Source organism: Microtus pennsylvanicus, chromosome 7 (assembly GCF_037038515.1).
Source record: "Microtus pennsylvanicus isolate mMicPen1 chromosome 7, mMicPen1.hap1, whole genome shotgun sequence".
NCBI classification, from domain to species: Eukaryota; Metazoa; Chordata; class Mammalia; order Rodentia; family Cricetidae; genus Microtus; species Microtus pennsylvanicus.
In genome coordinates, this window is record NC_134585.1 from 106,787,608 (window position 1) to 106,805,256 (window position 17,649).

At 48.4% G+C, this 17,649-nt stretch overlaps 1 protein-coding gene across 1 annotated transcript; it reads left to right on the top strand.

Moving 5' to 3' along the window:
* Positions 1–685: 685 nt before the first annotated feature.
* On the top strand, positions 686–16,560 carry Sypl2 (synaptophysin like 2). Its single transcript, XM_075981611.1, has 6 exons — positions 686–987; positions 1,165–1,239; positions 9,266–9,390; positions 10,684–10,885; positions 11,657–11,848; positions 13,871–16,560. Exons 1-6 carry the CDS (start codon positions 934–936, stop codon positions 14,015–14,017), a joined length of 795 nt encoding a protein of 264 aa, XP_075837726.1. The 5' UTR covers positions 686–933; the 3' UTR covers positions 14,018–16,560.
* Positions 16,561–17,649: the final 1,089 nt, after the last annotated feature.

Sequence of the window (17,649 nt, forward strand, 5' to 3'; positions counted from 1 at the left end):
TAGATTTCCTTTCCGTGTAAACCCAATGTGTAATACGACTGCTCACTTCCGGCTCCCACAGACCGCTTTTCAAAACTGAGGCCCATTCAAAGTCAATCAGCATGCAACTTTGCCTTAGTTTTCATACAAACTCCAATCTCTGCTCCCACAGTTCCTTGATTCTCTTTTAAATCGTGTTGGATTTAAATTAAAAGGAGATCGAGTTCTTACGTTTTAAATTTTTGATAACTTTGAAACTCATTAACATCTAAATGCCGTTTGTTGTTAAAAAGTAAAACCTTGTCTACTGCGAAGTGAAAGTCTATAATCCAGGTCTTTCTCCCTCTGCTCTGGCTGGTGGAGCACCTTTACAGCAGCACTGAGGATGTCTTGAGAAAATCTTGTGTGCTCGAGTTGCTACGGTACCGAAAAAGAGAAGAACCCTCCGACAGAACGCAGGAAAACTGGAAAAGCTGCTCTAGAAGTCCACGCATCCCGGGTGGGTTCTTGTCCTTGGCCCTGGTGTTGGAGCGGCTGCGCTGTTTCAGTGGGAACCGGCCTGAAAGCTTCTAACGAAGCGCTGTAGCCTCCTGGCAGCCCGACGGCTACCAGGCTCCACAGGTCCCTTTAAGGCACCCTACGCGCGGAAAAAGGGGAGCGCAGGGGGCGGGAGCAGGGTTCGCGACCGCACGCCACGTGACTCAGCTGCAGACTCGGCCAGAGAGTTTGACAGAAGTTTGAATCGGACTCGGGGGCTTTCTGCAGCCGGCGGGGCAGTAAAGCGGACACAGCCTCCGAGAGCGCAAGCAGCAGCGCCCCCACAACCCAGCCCGCCAGCCAGCCTGGAGCCCGGCCTGCCCACGGTCGCGAGTCCGCGGTCCCCAACGCCCCCGCGCGCCCCGCAGCCTCCCGCCCAGGGAGCCGAAGCCCCGCATTGCGCCCCGCCGCGCCATCATGTCTTCGACGGAGAGCCCCAGCCGCACGTCGGACAAGTCTCCGCGCCCGCAGGTACGCCCCAAGCGCCCTGCCCGTGGACTCTCACCAGCCCCTGTCCACCTAGATGTCCTACCTGAGTCCGATTCCGCTACCCCCCTCCCAGTGTGAGTAGTGAGGGACCCACGTCCCCCTATCCCGCTCTCTGCCCCCCCCCCACGCCTTGACCGTCTGCTGGCTCTGTCTCTGCAGGTGGACCGCCTGCTCGTGGGGCTGCGCTGGCGGCGCCTGGAGGAGCCGCTGGGCTTCATCAAAGTTCTCCAGTGGGTGAGTCGGCCCTAGCCCCAGGCTATTTCGGGAGCCTGGATTGTGACGCTGACCCGAAGCAATGTGGCCCCGGAGGAGGCTGGGGAGATGCCCTGGGCCCAGCTACTGCGGAAGGGTGGGGGGTGGCGACAGGTGGGCGGGGGAGGGGAGGGCCAGGGCTGCTTCTTCTCCAGCAGTCGGTGGAAGGAGGGAGAGGAGCCAGGTCTTCGGAGTCCCGGATTCGGACCTTCTATGTGCAAGCCGCCTTTGGCCAGGGTGCTCACATTTCACTCGGGCGAGAGGACTCGGGTGTAACCTTTCCAGAACTCTGATCCTGCACATACCACGATTCAGTGGCGGGAGGGGTGAGGAGGACAAGGAGGGTAAAGGTCCGTTTTGCAGCGAGAGCAAAGCCACGGAGGGCACCGGGGGAAGGAAGAGGGTTACAGAAGTCATTCTGCCCAGAATGGTTTAGGACCTGGATGATCCGAGGGGTGGACTCAGGAGACAGACTCTCAGCTGAGGTCACTGGAGTAATTCGGGTACCTGTAACCTAGTAAAGAAGGGGATGAATGAATGAACGGTTGGTTTCTCAGTCCTCCGATTAAATAAATAAAACAATTAAGATAGAAGAAAAATTACAGCGCGATTAAAATGTGGCAGGTGTAATATCAACACTGAGCAGGGAAGGTGAGGAGGTAGATTGCAGGTCTAGAGCTTCCTTTCTCAGCTTTGTGACCTCGGGCAAGTCACTTTTCGGGCAAGCAGTTTCCAACATTAGTCACTAACTTGGATCAAACCCATCAGCATGCTTAGACTAGAGATCGACATTAAAAATTACCATGTGTTCTTAAACTTATCTTTGCCCATGGCCTCAGTTTTCCCTGCTTTGGTCTAGTAGGAATAATGTCTTGTTTCACTGGTACGTTAAGACATTGGCAAGCCCTCTCTTCTTAGAGTCAGTGCCCAAGATGGTCATAAATTAGAAATGTGGACAAGTACTGTCAGTTTTTCAAACTATAAAGACTTGAGAAACATTTTGTACATTCTTGCAGAAATGATTCTGTTAGACAACCCATGTACCAAATGCTATATCTAGATATATATATGGTTTTTCTAGACAGGGTTTCTCTGTGTAGCCTTGGCTGTCCTGGAACTCCCTCTGTAAACACACACACACACACACACACACACACACACACACACACACACAGAGAGAGAGAGAGAGAGAGAGAGAGAGAGAGAGAGAGAGAGAGAGAGAGAAAGGAGAGAGAGAGAGAGAGAGAGAGAGAGATCTGCCTGCCTCTGCTTCCCTAGTGCTGGGTTTAAAGGTGTGTGCCACCTCTGCCTGGCTTATATGAAGTTATTAATACACCCTCAACAGTGGACTTATCTAGGGCACAACTTCCCATTGATATGTGGGGGGAGTGAATTCTGAAGAGCTTTGCATTCACGGGAGCGAGGGATCAGCGTGATGTCACCAAATCCTACATAATCATGGTTGGGACAGGAATCGTGAAATTTGGAGTTCAGGAACAATAGCGCATTTGGGATTGTCTCTGGGTATCTGAGACCCTGACTGGCTGCAGACCAGCCTGGGAGTCCCAAGTGTAAATAAACTCTGGGACTTTCCACTTCCCTACTGCCTCAAGAGGGGGACCAATGTTGACTGAACTCTTTCACCTTCTGCCCCTTCTTGTTCTGACTTGAGCACCAGAGGGGATTGAGTAGGAAAAGGGAGGCTTCAAAGGAACTGGCATTGAGAAGTAAGGAGGCCTCCTGAGCAACCCGGAGGAATGGGACGTAAGTGCTATCCAAGCTAGACAAATGATTCTAATAGAAGGTTGAGACAGACTGTGAAGGGGTGGAGACAACAAGGAATGACCATGGATTTGTTTTCCCCAGGAAGATTCTGGGGCTTCCTTCTTTAATCTTGCCATCTTTCTCACTGCCGCTTCCTGCAACATTCTGCACACAGCGATTCCTAGCACAATGGTTCAGTCTTCTAACCCTAAGTTTTAGGCTCTCAACCTTCCTAGCGCTGCAACCCCTTGCATACAGTTCCTCATGTTGTGGTGACCCCCAAACATAAAATTGTTTTGTTGATACTTCATAACTGCAGTTTTGCTGTAAATATCTGATATACGGGATATGTGACCCCCATGGGGGTCGTGACCCATAGGTGGGAACGACTACCCTCAGAATTAAGACCTGACTTTTATGATCTTCAAATTTACAGAGAAGGAGTTGTGCAGAACAGGGGCCATCTTCCTCTCATCCTGCTAAATCAGGTCTCTGGGGAAAGGCTTGGAACTAGCCTGCGTTTACAGGGTAGTATCATAAAAGAGCCATGAGTTGCTTTCAGGGCTCTCCCAGGTAGCCTTAAACCCGGGATGTGGGTTTGGCTGGCTTGAATCTTTGCAGATGAACAGAAAAGCACACAGGAAGCAGCGTGAGAAATACTCCTCGCCGGAGGGAAAGGGAGCACACAGATCTTGTCCTTCTTACAATGGCAGTTGAAAACTTTTTATTCTTACCCACTGGCAAAAGTTCCACCTGTGACAAGTTTACTTGTGCAACCCTTGTGAGAAGAGAGTGATGCAATTCTTTCCTGGGTCAGGACTTAGAGTGTCTTTAAGATCTGGAAATTACTCTGGCCATACTCGCACATACCTTTAGTCCCAGCAATTAGGAGGCAGAGATGGGCAGATCTCATTCTGGTCTACCAAACCAAACCAAATAAACAAAGACTCAGAAATTCGTCTCACCTCAGTTCCAATTCAAGAATCTTATCAGGTCTATATCAAGCCAGCCATATCCATCCATCCATCTTTTCTACATAGCTCTGGTTGTCCTGGAACTCACAGGACTAGGCTGTCCTCCAACACACAGAGAGATCTGCCTGCCTCTGCTCATGAATGTAGCCAAATAAGGCTGAAGTAGGTTTTTGTTGGTTTTTTTTTTTAACTTTTATACTACCATTATTGTGGGGTGCATTACATTATTATATGTGCATTATTGTGCACAAGTGCCTGGCCTGCCATTCATGTGGCGTTCAAAGACACTTGTTTTCTCTTTTCATTTTTACATAGATTTTAAGGATGGAACGCCAGGTCACCGGGGTTACATGACAAGTGCCTTTGAGCTATTTCCCTGGCCCTAAAAACTAGCTTAAAAGAAAAGAAAGGGGGAAAAAAAGAATAGTATTGGATGGACTTTGACTTAAATTCAGTGTCTTTTGATTCCCATCCCTCGAAACTTGGTTAATTGGTGAAATCTTTACGGGCCTCATTTTTCCCAGCTGAGGCTAAACTGTGTGATGTAGTGATGTAGGTTCACTGGGAGGACTATGTGAGGTAATGTCTACAGGGCATGGAACATTCTTGAAGATCACGGTGGGCAGATTCCATAAATGTGGTTCCCTCCCCTCCCACCTTCCCTAACTTTCTTCCTTATGTAGACTGTCTCACTAGGGTCACCCTTTGGTGAGATTACTCAGTCACCATTGCCAACCCTTCCTTTTGAATGTGAGGTACAAAAGATTCCCAGTAACTCAGTCATATGGGATTCCATTTCCTTACAAATAATAGATCAAATTAATTTTATCCAAGTACTCCCTCCTGATGAGGACAGATGATTTTGGAGTTGCGGGGGGGAGGGCTTTGGAATCTATAATATGAAGAAGCTATTTCATTGGTGGAATTTGGTTTTTTATTTATTTGGTGTACTTTTTTTTCTATTGGAGATTTTGAATGGACACTGTCAGAATCCATAACACCAAGGAAAGGTTGTGAAGTAGGACTGGGGGGAAGAACCCGTGATGTTGTACTTTGCATTCCCTGAGGGCTAGTGTTCTTTGGGTTGACATGGGATTATAACTAGTAAGCCAGTCAGCATCAGAGTGGAACCTACCCTTAAACTGGAAAGGTCATTCTGTCTGTTCAAAGAGATGCAAAGACGGAGGAAGCAGAGGAGGAGGTAGAGGGCAAAGTATGACCCTCACCATTACCAGCATCAGAGTCCCAGACATTCCCTGCTCTCCACTGCTCCATCTTCCTTCCTTATGATCAGTGTGTTATCTCGCAGCCCTGTGTGTGAGAGAGGCATGGTTTCAAGTTCTTCGCCTCTTGGTCCTGGGGCTTTGGTCCCTACCTGGTTACGGCAGGAAGCGATCTGGTACAGGGAAGTAGAAGGTTTGAAAGCTGTGGATGGGCTAGGCTGGTACCTCTGCTCCTGCAGCCCAGGGCAGAGCACCTGCCTTCCTCCTCCTGCTATGCACGGCACAGAAGAGACCTCCTCTTCAGCTGCAGGAACTCTACGGTTCAGGGTCTTACTCATCTTATCCCTGGCATCAGGGCACAAGGCAGATGCTTCGTTTCAAATGAAGGAATGAAGAGGAAGGAGCTCAGAACAGGGAGTCGGGAGCTGTGAACTGGAAACTCAGCTCACACATTAACTAAATATGACCTTGAGAACACCACTTAATCAGAGTAAGGAGGGCTTCTGTTCCCAGAAGTGAAAAGAGACCACTTGTCTAATAATGTCTGAGGTCTTTCTGGTCCCACTGCTCTGAGAACCTATGAGCTTCTCAGATTTTCCAGTTATTCACCAACTCTGCTAGCTGGTACCACATATTGTGGTGTTCTGGGTTTGGAGGTATGGGATTGTGGTAGAGTGCTTATCTAGCGTACTTACGGTCCAGGGTTCACCACCGGACACCACAAAATGAATAAAATGAACACTCTGACAAGTAAAAAAATATCTACTCTAGATAATATGTAGATATTCCTAACTTTCAGAAAATCAAAACAGAGAAGGATAAACAGTTAATAGCAAAGTGGTTATAACGTATATTTCACTTTTTGAAAATTCACAGCAGGGCTCGTAATTTTCAAACCTGAGCATCACCGTTCAGACTTAGACTTTTCATAGTGATGGACAGCTCTGTAATCTGTGCTGAGCAGTAGAGTAGTGGTTTGTCACACGTGACTTCTGAGCACATGCTCTGGGGCTGGTATCACCGAGCAACCGAAGCTTAGCTTGGGCTTCATTTTATTTGAAGTAATTTAAATTGCCGTAGTTGGCTGGATGGTACCTGTTGAGCAGTATAAGACATGTGCTCCATAAAGACAGCACCCCTCTCCTCTTCCTCTCTGTCTCTCCGTCTCTCTTTCTCTCTTCCTCTCTGTCTCTGTCTTTGTCCCCCACCCACCGCTAAAGTGACTGGTACGGGGACATACTTGAGAAATGCCACCTTTTGGCAGATGTTCAAAGTGCCCAGGGAGGGAAAAGTTCCATACTTGGTGTTCGCTGCCCTGAGGTAGGAATCGCTACGTGCTTCCTTATACTCACTGGCTAACAGACAACGACTGGAAATACACCCAGCCTTGCTGCCCTTCCTCAAGTGTGACACCCTAATTGTGTCCTGTGCTAGGCACCAGAAACCAAGAGGAATAAGGACTTCAGTGAGGAGTCAAAGAGTAACAGAGTGGATGAAGATAGGAAAATCCCTCTGAGGAGGAGCTAGTGAAGGAATTGTTTTGCTTGAGAGCCAGCTTTGAGTGTGTGAAGGGTAACAATACAAAGGCATCTGGTGACTTTTCTCTGTCCTTGGCTCTGCCAGAAGATGAGCCAGCCGTGCCATGCTGCTGCTCTGGGAGCTTAGCTCAGATGTGGAAGCTATGCAGGCACTCTGTCTGCCTTCCTGGGTCTCGTTACCTATACAGAGATTCTCACTCCTTTGGAACAAGTCTACTGAAGACAGGGGCACACATGACCTTTAGAGAACGGTCAGTGGCTCCAGCACTGAGCTCTGCCAGGCCGGGCCATGCAAGGCACGGCGGTAGCACTGGATACCGCCCATGGGCAGAGCACAGCTGTTGGTAAACCCGGCCAAGGGCATGCTCTGCTCAGAGCATTAGCTACAGAGGGTGGAAGAATTCCAGAGCTGGAAGCAGCCTTTAAATAAACCCCAAGTCCTTATTCTAAAAATGAAGAAACCGGGACTCAGAGAGCCAAGCCACCTAGTGAATGAGTTACAGGGCCGAGACCAGAACCTGGGTTTCCTGATTCCTAATCCATGTCTCTTTTCGTTTTGATCAGTATTAGAATAATAATGCATGGGCTGGAGAGATGGCTCAACGGTTAAGAGCACTGCCTGCTTTTCCAAAGGTCCTGAATTCAATTCCCAGCAACCACATGGTGACTCACAACCATCTGTAATGAGACCTGGTGTACATGCAAGCAGAACGCTGTACACATAATTAACAAATAAATCATTTATTTATTTATTGGTTTTTTTGGGACAGGGTTTCTTTGCAGCTTTGGAGCCTGTCGTGGAACTAACTCTTGTAGACCAGGATGACCTTGAACTCACAGAGATCTGCCTGCCTCTGCCTCCCGAGTGCTGGGATTAAAGGCTTGAGCCACCACTGCCTGGCCAAATAAATCTTTTTTTTAAAGAATTTTTTTTATTTACTTAACTTTATTTTTTATGTGCATTGGCGTGAAGGTGTCAGATCCCCTGAAACTTTTTATAGACAGTTGTTAGCTGCCATATGGGTGCTGGGACTTGAACCCGGATCCTCTGGAAGAGCAGTCAGTGCTCTTAACCACCAAGCCATCTCTCCAGCCCTCCAAATAAATCTTTTAAAAGGAAAAGAAAAGAAAAGAAAAGAAAAGAAAAATAATGCACAACTCTATTCTTGAGCGGATGCAGGCCTGGAAGATAGATTACTGCCTTCTTCTTGCTTAATGTCCAGAACACTGACTGAGTGACAGAGAAGCAGATAAAAGCAAACAATTAACAGAATATATTCATCACTTAATAAGAACACTAGTATCATGCCAAAGGTAGGTGCACAGGAAATGGGCTGAACACAATATGGGAGAACAAGAGATTACAGTTTCTTACTTTCTAATCTAATCAATGTGGTTAGAAGGAAACGTGAGACGCACAGGACGGGGACAATTCATATCCCTCAAGACAGAAGGTGCAGTCAGCTGGGCTGAGAGGTGCAGCGAATAATCCGGTGGTCTGAACGGAACACTCCACTTCTTCCCACTGGAGAATAGCAGCACAGGCAGATTACAGAGAGGATAGCCGAGGGAAACAGAGGCCGATAAGGAAAGTAGAGGGTGCTTTCCCCTGGGCGTGAGCCAGGCCTGTCAACATTTGCCCAGCCGGCGCTGCTGCTGGAAAGGGCTGTGCTCTCGGGGAAGAAAAGTCCGTAGAACAGCTTCGTAGAAGCCTCCCCCATCGTCCCGCCGACGATGTAGCAAGAAGCTACTGGAGCTTAGAAATAAAGTAAGGGCCAGAGTCCACGCCTGGTCAAGGAGGAATGAAAATGAAATCAAATGGAAAACGTTCCAGGCAGGCCTGATCTGGCTGGATCTATTTCTGATCTCTTGTTTGGGGGGGGGGGGGGGGGAGGAAGTCTAGCTTTGAAACAGACATTCCCAAAGCCAGAGGTTGGAGAGATTGCTCAGATGTTCTTAGAGAGATCCTGAGTTTAATTCTCAGCAACCGCATTGTGACTCACAACCATCTGTAATGAGACCTGGCGCCCTCTTCTGGCCTGCAAGCTTGCAAGCCGACTATTCACTGTATACTAAATAAATAAATAAATAAATAAATAAATAAATAAATAAATACACGCCAAACCAAAAACAAGCAAGCAAACAAACAAAAAACGGAATTACAGAGGTTTTGTGTTAGTCATTATCTTACAGAAGCTATGTGTGGTCTCAAGTGCCAAGCCCAATAGAGAGTTCTGGAAACTGCTTCCTCTCACTTCCTCTCCCTTGAGACCACACTCAAAGTTGCCCATCTTCATTGAGTTACTTGGTCCAACACTTTGTTCAGAGAATATAATATTTAGAGTAGGAAGAAGAATGGCAGCTGAGGGTCCCTACCAGGAGAAACTTGGTAAAAGGAATCCTGACTCCCTACCCACTAAGCACCTGCACCCTCTGGAGTCGAAGGGTAGCTTTTTACCTTGGACAGGTGAGATCTTCCAACTCTCACAGGGGCTTCACTTTCTCTCAGCTCTTTGCTATTTTCGCCTTCGGGTCCTGCGGCTCTTACAGCGGGGAGACGGGAGCCATGGTTCGCTGCAACAACGAAGCCAAGGATGTGAGCTCCATCATTGTTTTGTTCGGCTATCCCTTCAGGTGAGTAGGGCTTGGCTACCTAACCTCTCTAGGTTAGCAGGGCTTCCTTCCTCCTCTGCTCCTACCAACCTCTCCTCATTTCTTCCTGCTCACAGGACATGCAATTTAAAGACCATTTGCTGTGTGCCGTTCTAGATCAAAATAGAACAAGACCTGGCTCATTCTTTTAGCCATTTCAGACACTGACCAGAGTGAAACACTATATCATTGTTACAGTGTTCCAGTCCAAACTCCAGCAATGGCAGCTCACCACAGCTCAGAGAGAAACCAGCTGTTGGGGTGGGGAGCCGGGGGACACTATGGGTCTGGGCCAGTGACAACTCTCTCTGCCCCTCTTGCAGATTCCTCAGCGCCTTGAAGGAAGGAAGCTTGTTAGAGTTTAGATGTTAAACAATAGATGTGAAATGCTCACCCGATGTCACCCAAATACAAGGAGGTGCATTTTTTTTTTCGGTTTTTTGAGATAGCTTTGGAGCCTGTCCTGGAACTAGCTCTTGTAGACCAGGCTGGCCTTGAACTCACAGAAATCTGCCTGCCTCTGCCTCCCGTGCTGGGATTAAAGGTGTGCACCACCACTGCCTGGCAAGGAGGTACATCTTCACCAAGAAGTAGAAAAGGACACTCACCCCTGAGTATTTGGGAGCCTGAGGAGTGGGGAAATGACTGTTCAGAAGGGGGTGGAGGCAGAGCTCATCTTTTCCGGATATCTGAAACCATTTCAGCCTCCAGTTTAGACTAAGTATCTCTTCTACACAACAAGCTGTATTTCCCACTCTATTCTGTTCATTGTACCAAATCAGGGAGGGCTAAATCAAATCTGAGAATGGGAATTCAAACCTTAATGTGACCACCGTTTAATACGGGCTTGTGTGTTTCTAAGGGCAGAATGAATCTGATTTGTCTAGTGGTTTGACTATCAGAAATAGTTGGGCTCTCTATATATGTTAGTGACTTAAAGGCCCCTCAAGATATATAGAGATTCAGGATGACCATTTCTGGCCAGATGGATGGGTATGGTGTGGATACTGATGGAGCTTAGAAAGAATCTTAGATGAGGGCTGTAGCTTAGTGCTAAAGTCCTTGCCTAGCATGTGAAACCCCATGTTCAAACCCCAGTACTACCAGGGGAGAAATGAGTAGAATCTTGAGGTAGCTCCTGTCTTGACTGCAAGATTTCCTCAGTTCTTACCTACATGACTCCTTTCCCAGGGTGAGAGCCAACACAGGGGCCCTTCTTGGGCAGGGCGAGAGGGGCTTGCCCTGGCTCAGCATGGCTTCCATTGCCACCTGCAGGTTGCACCGGGTCCAGTATGAGATGCCCCTCTGTGACGAAGACTCCACCTCCAAAACCATGCACCTCATGGGAGACTTCTCTGCCCCCGCCGAGTTCTTTGTGACCCTTGGCATCTTTTCCTTCTTCTATACAATGGCTGCCCTGGTCCTCTACCTGCGCTTCCACAACCTCTACACAGAGAACAAACGCTTCCCCCTGGTGGTGAGTGAGTACAGCCCAGAGGATGGGACCAAGAAATGGAAGAGCTCTTTGTTAGAAGGCTGAAGTCAAGAGCCAGAGGGGAGGTCAAAAGTGATGTCTTCTCCGAGTCCTTGATACCTGTGTGTGGAATGGACCTCTGCCCTACCAACCTCGCTCGGTTTGTTTGCAGCCAGAGGAGGCAGGATCTAGAGCTAACCTAACTGGGTTCAAATCCTAGTGCTTGCTCGTAGTAGCTGTGTGACATTAGACAAGTTACTCAGCCTCTCTCCACATGAATTTCCTTGGCTCTAAAATAAAGGTGAAGCCATGGGCAAGTGTTTTAGGGGGATGAAATGAACATTCACGTATTACATCTAGCACGCAATTATTCTCAATGAGAGCTTTCTATTATTAGTAGTATTTCCTTCCTCTATATTTCAGACATTCAAGATGGGAAGTAGGCTTTTTAGAGACCTCAATTGTCTTCTGAATCTGCCTTCTTCGTTACTCATAGTTTGAATAGTGGTGTCCAAAGGGAAGTAGAGAGGAAAGAGTAGGGAATTTAAGTCACTTGGCTTGCAAGGAGGGAGGGTTATCAGCTGTTGCCTTGGCAGCTCCTCGCCTGACCTTAATTCTAAGGGCAGAGGCATGGCAGTCTGAATGGCAGCATTCCTTTGGTGGCATTAAATAGAGGCCTGTAGGATGGGAAGGGACATCTGTCTTGGGACCTCAGGATTCTAGTGTGACAAGAGGGTCATTCTGAGCATGTCTTTTTCCCTCCGCTCTTCCTAGGACTTCTGTGTGACTGTATCCTTCACCTTCTTCTGGCTGGTTGCCGCAGCTGCCTGGGGCAAAGGCTTGACTGATGTCAAAGGGGCCACGCGACCATCCAGTCTGACCGCAGCCATGTCCGTGTGTCATGGAGAGGATGCAGTGTGCAGTGCCGGCGCCACACCCTCGATGGGGCTAGCTAACATCTCTGTGGTGAGACCCGTGTCTGGGAAAGGCATGCTAGCCCAGCTGTCCCAGCTAGCTGGTTCTGAGAGGAATACAGAAGGTGTCCCCAGAGCCAACAGGCTGTGCAGCTAGACTAGTAACCCCTGCATCTGCTATTGGCCTGAGAAGATATTTTTGGATGAGGAGAATCTGAGTCACTCCTTTGCCACTCTTAGCTGCCCCAGAGGTTACCCCTTCTTGCCTGTTTGGCCACGTGTCTCGTAAGAGCATGTGCAGAGGGAGTTTAGGGCCATGATGGGGCTCAGAGCTGTGAGTGGACCAGTGTGAGAGAGAAACTGCCCCCTTGTCACTTAGTGGGTGTGGGGGGCAATGGTGGGTTCCGCTGGCAGGAGATCCAAGCTGTTACGGTGTTGAGAGACAGCCATGTAAGCAGGTAAACACCTACCCGCAGCACTGAGCTGCTAAAAATGCCCCTTGTCACCTCAGACATCCCATAACCCCCTCAGAAATTGTCCCAGACCTCCCCAAGGCCCACAGCTGAAATGTTTCACCACCAGTGCACCAGGGAGCCTTCCGAAACCACACACGTAGGTTTCTCTTCCAGTTTCTAATTGTAAACATTTTCACATACCCACCCAGCAAAACTGAATTTTTTTTTTTACAGGGATGGCCTACATAGTCACCACCTAAATGGTGACATTTCATTGTACCCGTTTTCTATGTATTTATCCATCTTTCCTTATCTACTATTTTTGTTTTGATTTTTGAGACAGGGTCTTGCTCTATAACCCGAGTTGTCCATGAACGCATATAGCCCAAGCTGCCTTTGAATTTATGATCCTCTTGCCTCAACTTTCTAAGTACCAGGATTACTGATTCGTGCCACTACACTCAGCTTTTCTTTTCATTTGTGTTTCAAGATGCTCTCTGTTGGGTGACTCAGACTGGTCCGAATTCACAATCTTCCCTCCTGAATTGCCTAAGTTCTGGGGTTGCACAGGTGTAAGCCACCATGTATGGATTATTGATCTTATTATTACTATTTTGGGAAAGAGTCTTACTATACAGCCGCGGCTGGCCCAGAACTCGCTATGTAGAACAGATGGGTCTCCAACTAATAGGGATCCACATACCTCTGCCTCCCAAGTACTAGGACTAAAGGTGTGTGCCACCATGGCTAACTCGACCCATGTTTGACAATGCTTTTCAAAGTGAATTGCAAACATCAGTTCTTTTGTCCCTAACTACTCTTTTGTTATGTTTTTGTTTTTGTGTTTTGAGACAGGGTCTCTCAGTGTAGCATTGGCTGTCCTGGTATTGTCTTATACCAGGTTGGCCTCAAAATCACAGAGACCCACCCGTCTCTACCTCTGGAGTACTGGGATTAAAGGCGTGCTATGTTGTCAGTTTTTCAAAACATTTAAAATATTTGAATAGATCTGGTGTGGTGGCACACACCTGTAGTACCAACAGCCTGTCAGGCAGAGGCAGGAGGCTTCCAGGTTCTAGAACAGGCTGGGTACATAGAGAAAGCAAACAGCAACAGCAAGAACAACAGATGTTTGAACAAAGCCTTCTCCGAGTCTCTAGCCCTAGAGGAGTACCTTGGACAGCTCCAGGCTCGCTCACCTCAAGCAGGCTGCCACGTGTTCCTTGATTTACTTAGCATTCCTAGGGCCAGATTCAGCTAGGACCAAGCTACACTGCGCATGAGCGCTCTGGGTACCGTTTTGCCGCTTTCGCTGGAGAATGGCCTTTTTTTTTTTTTTTTTTTTTTTTTTTTTTTTGGTTTTTCGAGACAGGGTTTCTCTGTGGCTTTGGAGCCTGTCCTGGAACTAGCTCTGTAGACCAGGCTGGTCTCGAACTCACAGAGATCCGCCTGTCTCTGCCTCCCGAGGGCTGGGATTAAAGGCGCGTGCTACCTTCGCCCCGCACGAGAATGGCCTTGAACCCTGCCTCTACACCTGGTTCTCTGTGCTCTTCCTATTCCCATTTCTCCTGCGGCTCCTCCTTGACTGTTCTCACAAACGCTCCTGATTTCTTTTGTAGCTCTTCGGCTTTATCAACTTCTTCCTGTGGGCTGGAAACTGTTGGTTTGTGTTCAAAGAGACACCGTGGTACGGACAGGGCCAGGACCAGGGCCAGGGCCCCAGCCAGGAGAGTGCCGCAGAACAGGGGGCAGTGGAGAAGCAGTAAGCAGCTGGCTACTCCCGAACTGGACAGCACCTCTTCATCTCCTCCGGCTTCCACAGGACCTTCCTCCTCCTCCAACTCCCTTCCCCCGTCCTTCTGGGCTTTGAGATTTGAGACAATGGATGGGTAGGTAGGCATCAGCTATTGGTTACCTGGGCAGCCCTCCACTGGCTCCCTCATCCCACATCCTGCTGGAGCTGCACATGGCAGGAACTCGGTACTTGTCTACCTGCCTGGGCTCAGGTATCCTACTGGGCTTTAGTTTGTGCCCTCAAGCCTCCGAGAGAGAGCCTGTGCTTGCTGCAGGTGAGGGCAAGAAACTAGAGTCTTGATACTGGTCTCTAAAAGCTGCTCTCTGTTATCCTTTGTCCAGTCTCAGTGCAGTGAGGAGGGGGGAAGTCAACTGGCAGCCTTGCCCTGATTCCTGTCTGGAGAGTCCAGCAGTGGTTTGATGATGCTCCAATGCTGTCATCTAGTCTCTGTATCTTATCTCTAGCCCTGCCCCACCAGTCCCATGTGCTCCCCAGTCTCCTCTCTGACCTCTCTTTGTCCATAGCTCCCACCATGTGTGAAACAGGGAGACCCATTACCCTATCCAAGGGCCCTCTAAGGGTCCACATGATGCCTTGACTCAATGGGAGCAGACAGAGTTGCCCTTGCACCGCAGCTTCGAGGAAGAAAGCCAGGGAAGTTGCTGACGGAATACATTTTCTGTCCTCTCTGTTCTCCCTCAGCTGGAACACTGTCATCAGCTCCCCAGACTCCACTTACTCATGGAACCCCTAACTTCCTCATCCTTTGTGGGCTTGGTTTTGTCTCACCCTTAGGAAACAAGATGAGAAGGCTAGGAATATTTCCACTTCCTTCTCCCACCCCACCTGTCAGTCCATCCCCCTTCCCTAACCTTTTGGAGATAAGGCATTTAAGATCCTTTTCTTTTGTGGCAAGTCTGTCTAGGCCTTCGTTTCATTCCTGTGGGCTGTGGGCGGGCCGAAAGGACCACCGTGAGGCTGAGGTGCCCAGCAGTCCCAGGACATGGATAGATAGGCTTGCTTGTCCCTTACTGTCTGCTCATCTTCTCAAACCAGCACCTTTTCTAGGCCTTTTATACCTCTCCTTCCTCACCTTTGCACAGAGGTGTTCTCTCTCCTCATCTCTCGAAGTCCTCCCTCACTTCCATATGGTAGTGGACTCTACCCCTTCCCCAGTCCCGGGCAGCCCGATGCTATTGGTGCTTCTTCACTTCGGGACCCAGTTCCATATTTGTCTTTGGTGTGTCTCCCTTTCCTGACACTCCCATCCCTCCTCAGGCCCCAAGGTCTGAGGGTACCAATTGAAGAAATACCATCTGCCCCCTACCCAGGTCAAAACCCCTTGGTCTACCCTGGCAGTAGGGCTGCTCAGGGAAAGATGAAGAAGGAAGAATCCAGCCATTTACCAATTTAGTGCCAATTGATCCACCTAGTATACTAAAAATGAATGTGTTCTGCGCTAACCTGTTCTCAAGACAGGGTCAACCCTCTCCAACCTCCTCACCTTCCCCAATGCTACCCACATCAGGCTGTGTATTACTTGGGTCCCTAGGGCTTAGAACCTTAAACTTTGGGCCATCCATTTCTTCTTTGGGTTATAATCCCCCACTTGATGGGGGAGAGAGGTAATGATATTTACACATATCTAGATGTTTCTAAGCCTTTCAGTAAAAGAATTTTGAATTTTTGTCTTTGGTTTTAGATTTTACGGAAAGAGTTTAAGGAGGGAAAAAGTTGATGCGGGTGAGAATGTTCCTAAATCTTAAACTCTCTATCCTAAGTTGTTCCCGTGGTTAACTAAGGACAAGGGGGACAGTTTTGCCTATAGCTCTAGAGATACAAAGAACAAAGGGGTGACCTTTATTTTTCTTCAAGCAAGTCCCTGTGGGGATGCGTGAGCAGCTTCTACTCAAACTGTGTTTGGGTTCTGTGTCTATATTTATAATTTATTTGAAATGTGATAGATAAAGTGTCCTCAATGGGGCCTTAGGTTAGCAACTGGCCTATCAGCTGCTCTAGAACGGGAGCTGTCCACGCCCAGTGAGCCCTCTCAGCCCAGAGTTCTCTTTAGGGCTCAGAAGGCTCTTCCTCACCAAGAGCCTGGCTGGTTCTTGGCCACCCTAAGAGGGAAGACCAGTTCAACTTACTACCTCTAGGGGGCAGAACGGGGGTAAGTGCCAAGGGTAAGGCTGTCCTCACAGGACTCACGTCCTCTTCAACCAGAGCTGGCATCTCCTCTTTGCCTAGTCAGGCCTGAAGTAGGAGAGGGTGTCTGGTTTCTCTAGCTGTTGCAGGGCACTTGCCCTTTGCCCTGGTAGACTCTGACCATGTGGAGGTGCCCAGCCAGGCCCTTTCTTAGACATGAGTTCCCTTCAACATCTTGACCATGGGTCTCCTAATGCTGCGACTGCAGATCAAGTATGGGGGGGAGAATGTTGCATGTTGTTTTCTGGTGCTTGTTATTACACATTTGAATAAACAGTCCTGCGAACATTTGCCACTAAGAAGCCAAGACAGGAGGCTCTCTGGGAATATCTTTCCTGTCCTCTCTCCTCGTTCTGTGTTCTTGGGCGAGTATCAGCATCTCTACCAAGACATCACGCGACTCTTCTCTACTCCGCACCCCAGGCGATAGTCTGCTGGCTGAACAATTGTTCTTGGCAAGGCCCAGTCTGGTGACATCGACTCTTTTGGTGGCACCCAATTAGTCCAAAGAAACTGAGACTCATTAGCAAATTTGGATCAAACTCAAAAGGCAAAAGATAGTGGCTTCCACAGTGCCGTCTCCATTTGCTCTCCTACCATCTGTGACCCAAAGGAGGAGTCGGGGGCCATATGCTCCCCTCTCTACTATGAGGTTCACACGGCACAAGCTCGCACCTCCATCTCCCTCAGATAGACAGCCGTGTGCTACATTTACATTCCCTAGAGAAATGTGCTTGGACGCAGTTTTACATTTAATCTCATCAGATCCCTGGATCTCTGAAGGATCACCTATGGGTGAGCCTTTGCTTTACAACTTCTGCCCTCAGATATTATTCTTTATAGAGTTAGCTGTTCTTCTACGGAAAGCAGAAAGTCTGTGGTCTTAAAGTCACAGACCTGGACTTATTTGCTTCCAAACTTGCAAAATAAGTCAAAGAAATTTTAGGCAAAGGGATGCAATATGGCGTGAGGTATTGAAGGAAAAAGAGGATTAATATTTTATTTCCAATGAGAATGGGGAGGGATGTGGAGGCAGACTTTTGTCTTATGGGAGGGAAGAAATATTGTCAGCTGAGAAGGTGGGTGATTAAAGTACTCTATGGGTCTTAGAAGGAAAAAAAAGACATGATGAAAAACCTCCCTATGCCAAGGCTTCAGTAACAGCTTTTCCAGCGGTGAAAATATTCATTAGAAAAAGAAGCCGAAATGATGGATGGAATCAGGGTCCAGCCAGGATTTGGGAAGAGGTGATGCAGGTTATCGATCGGAGTTCCCAGGAGGAGAGAGATGGATCAGCAAAGACACTGCAAACACCAGAAGCCTCGGAGCCACCCCAGTTCCGGGGCTGGTTCTGGCTCCAAGATAGCCTTCTGTCATACTGACAGGTGATCTTGGCGA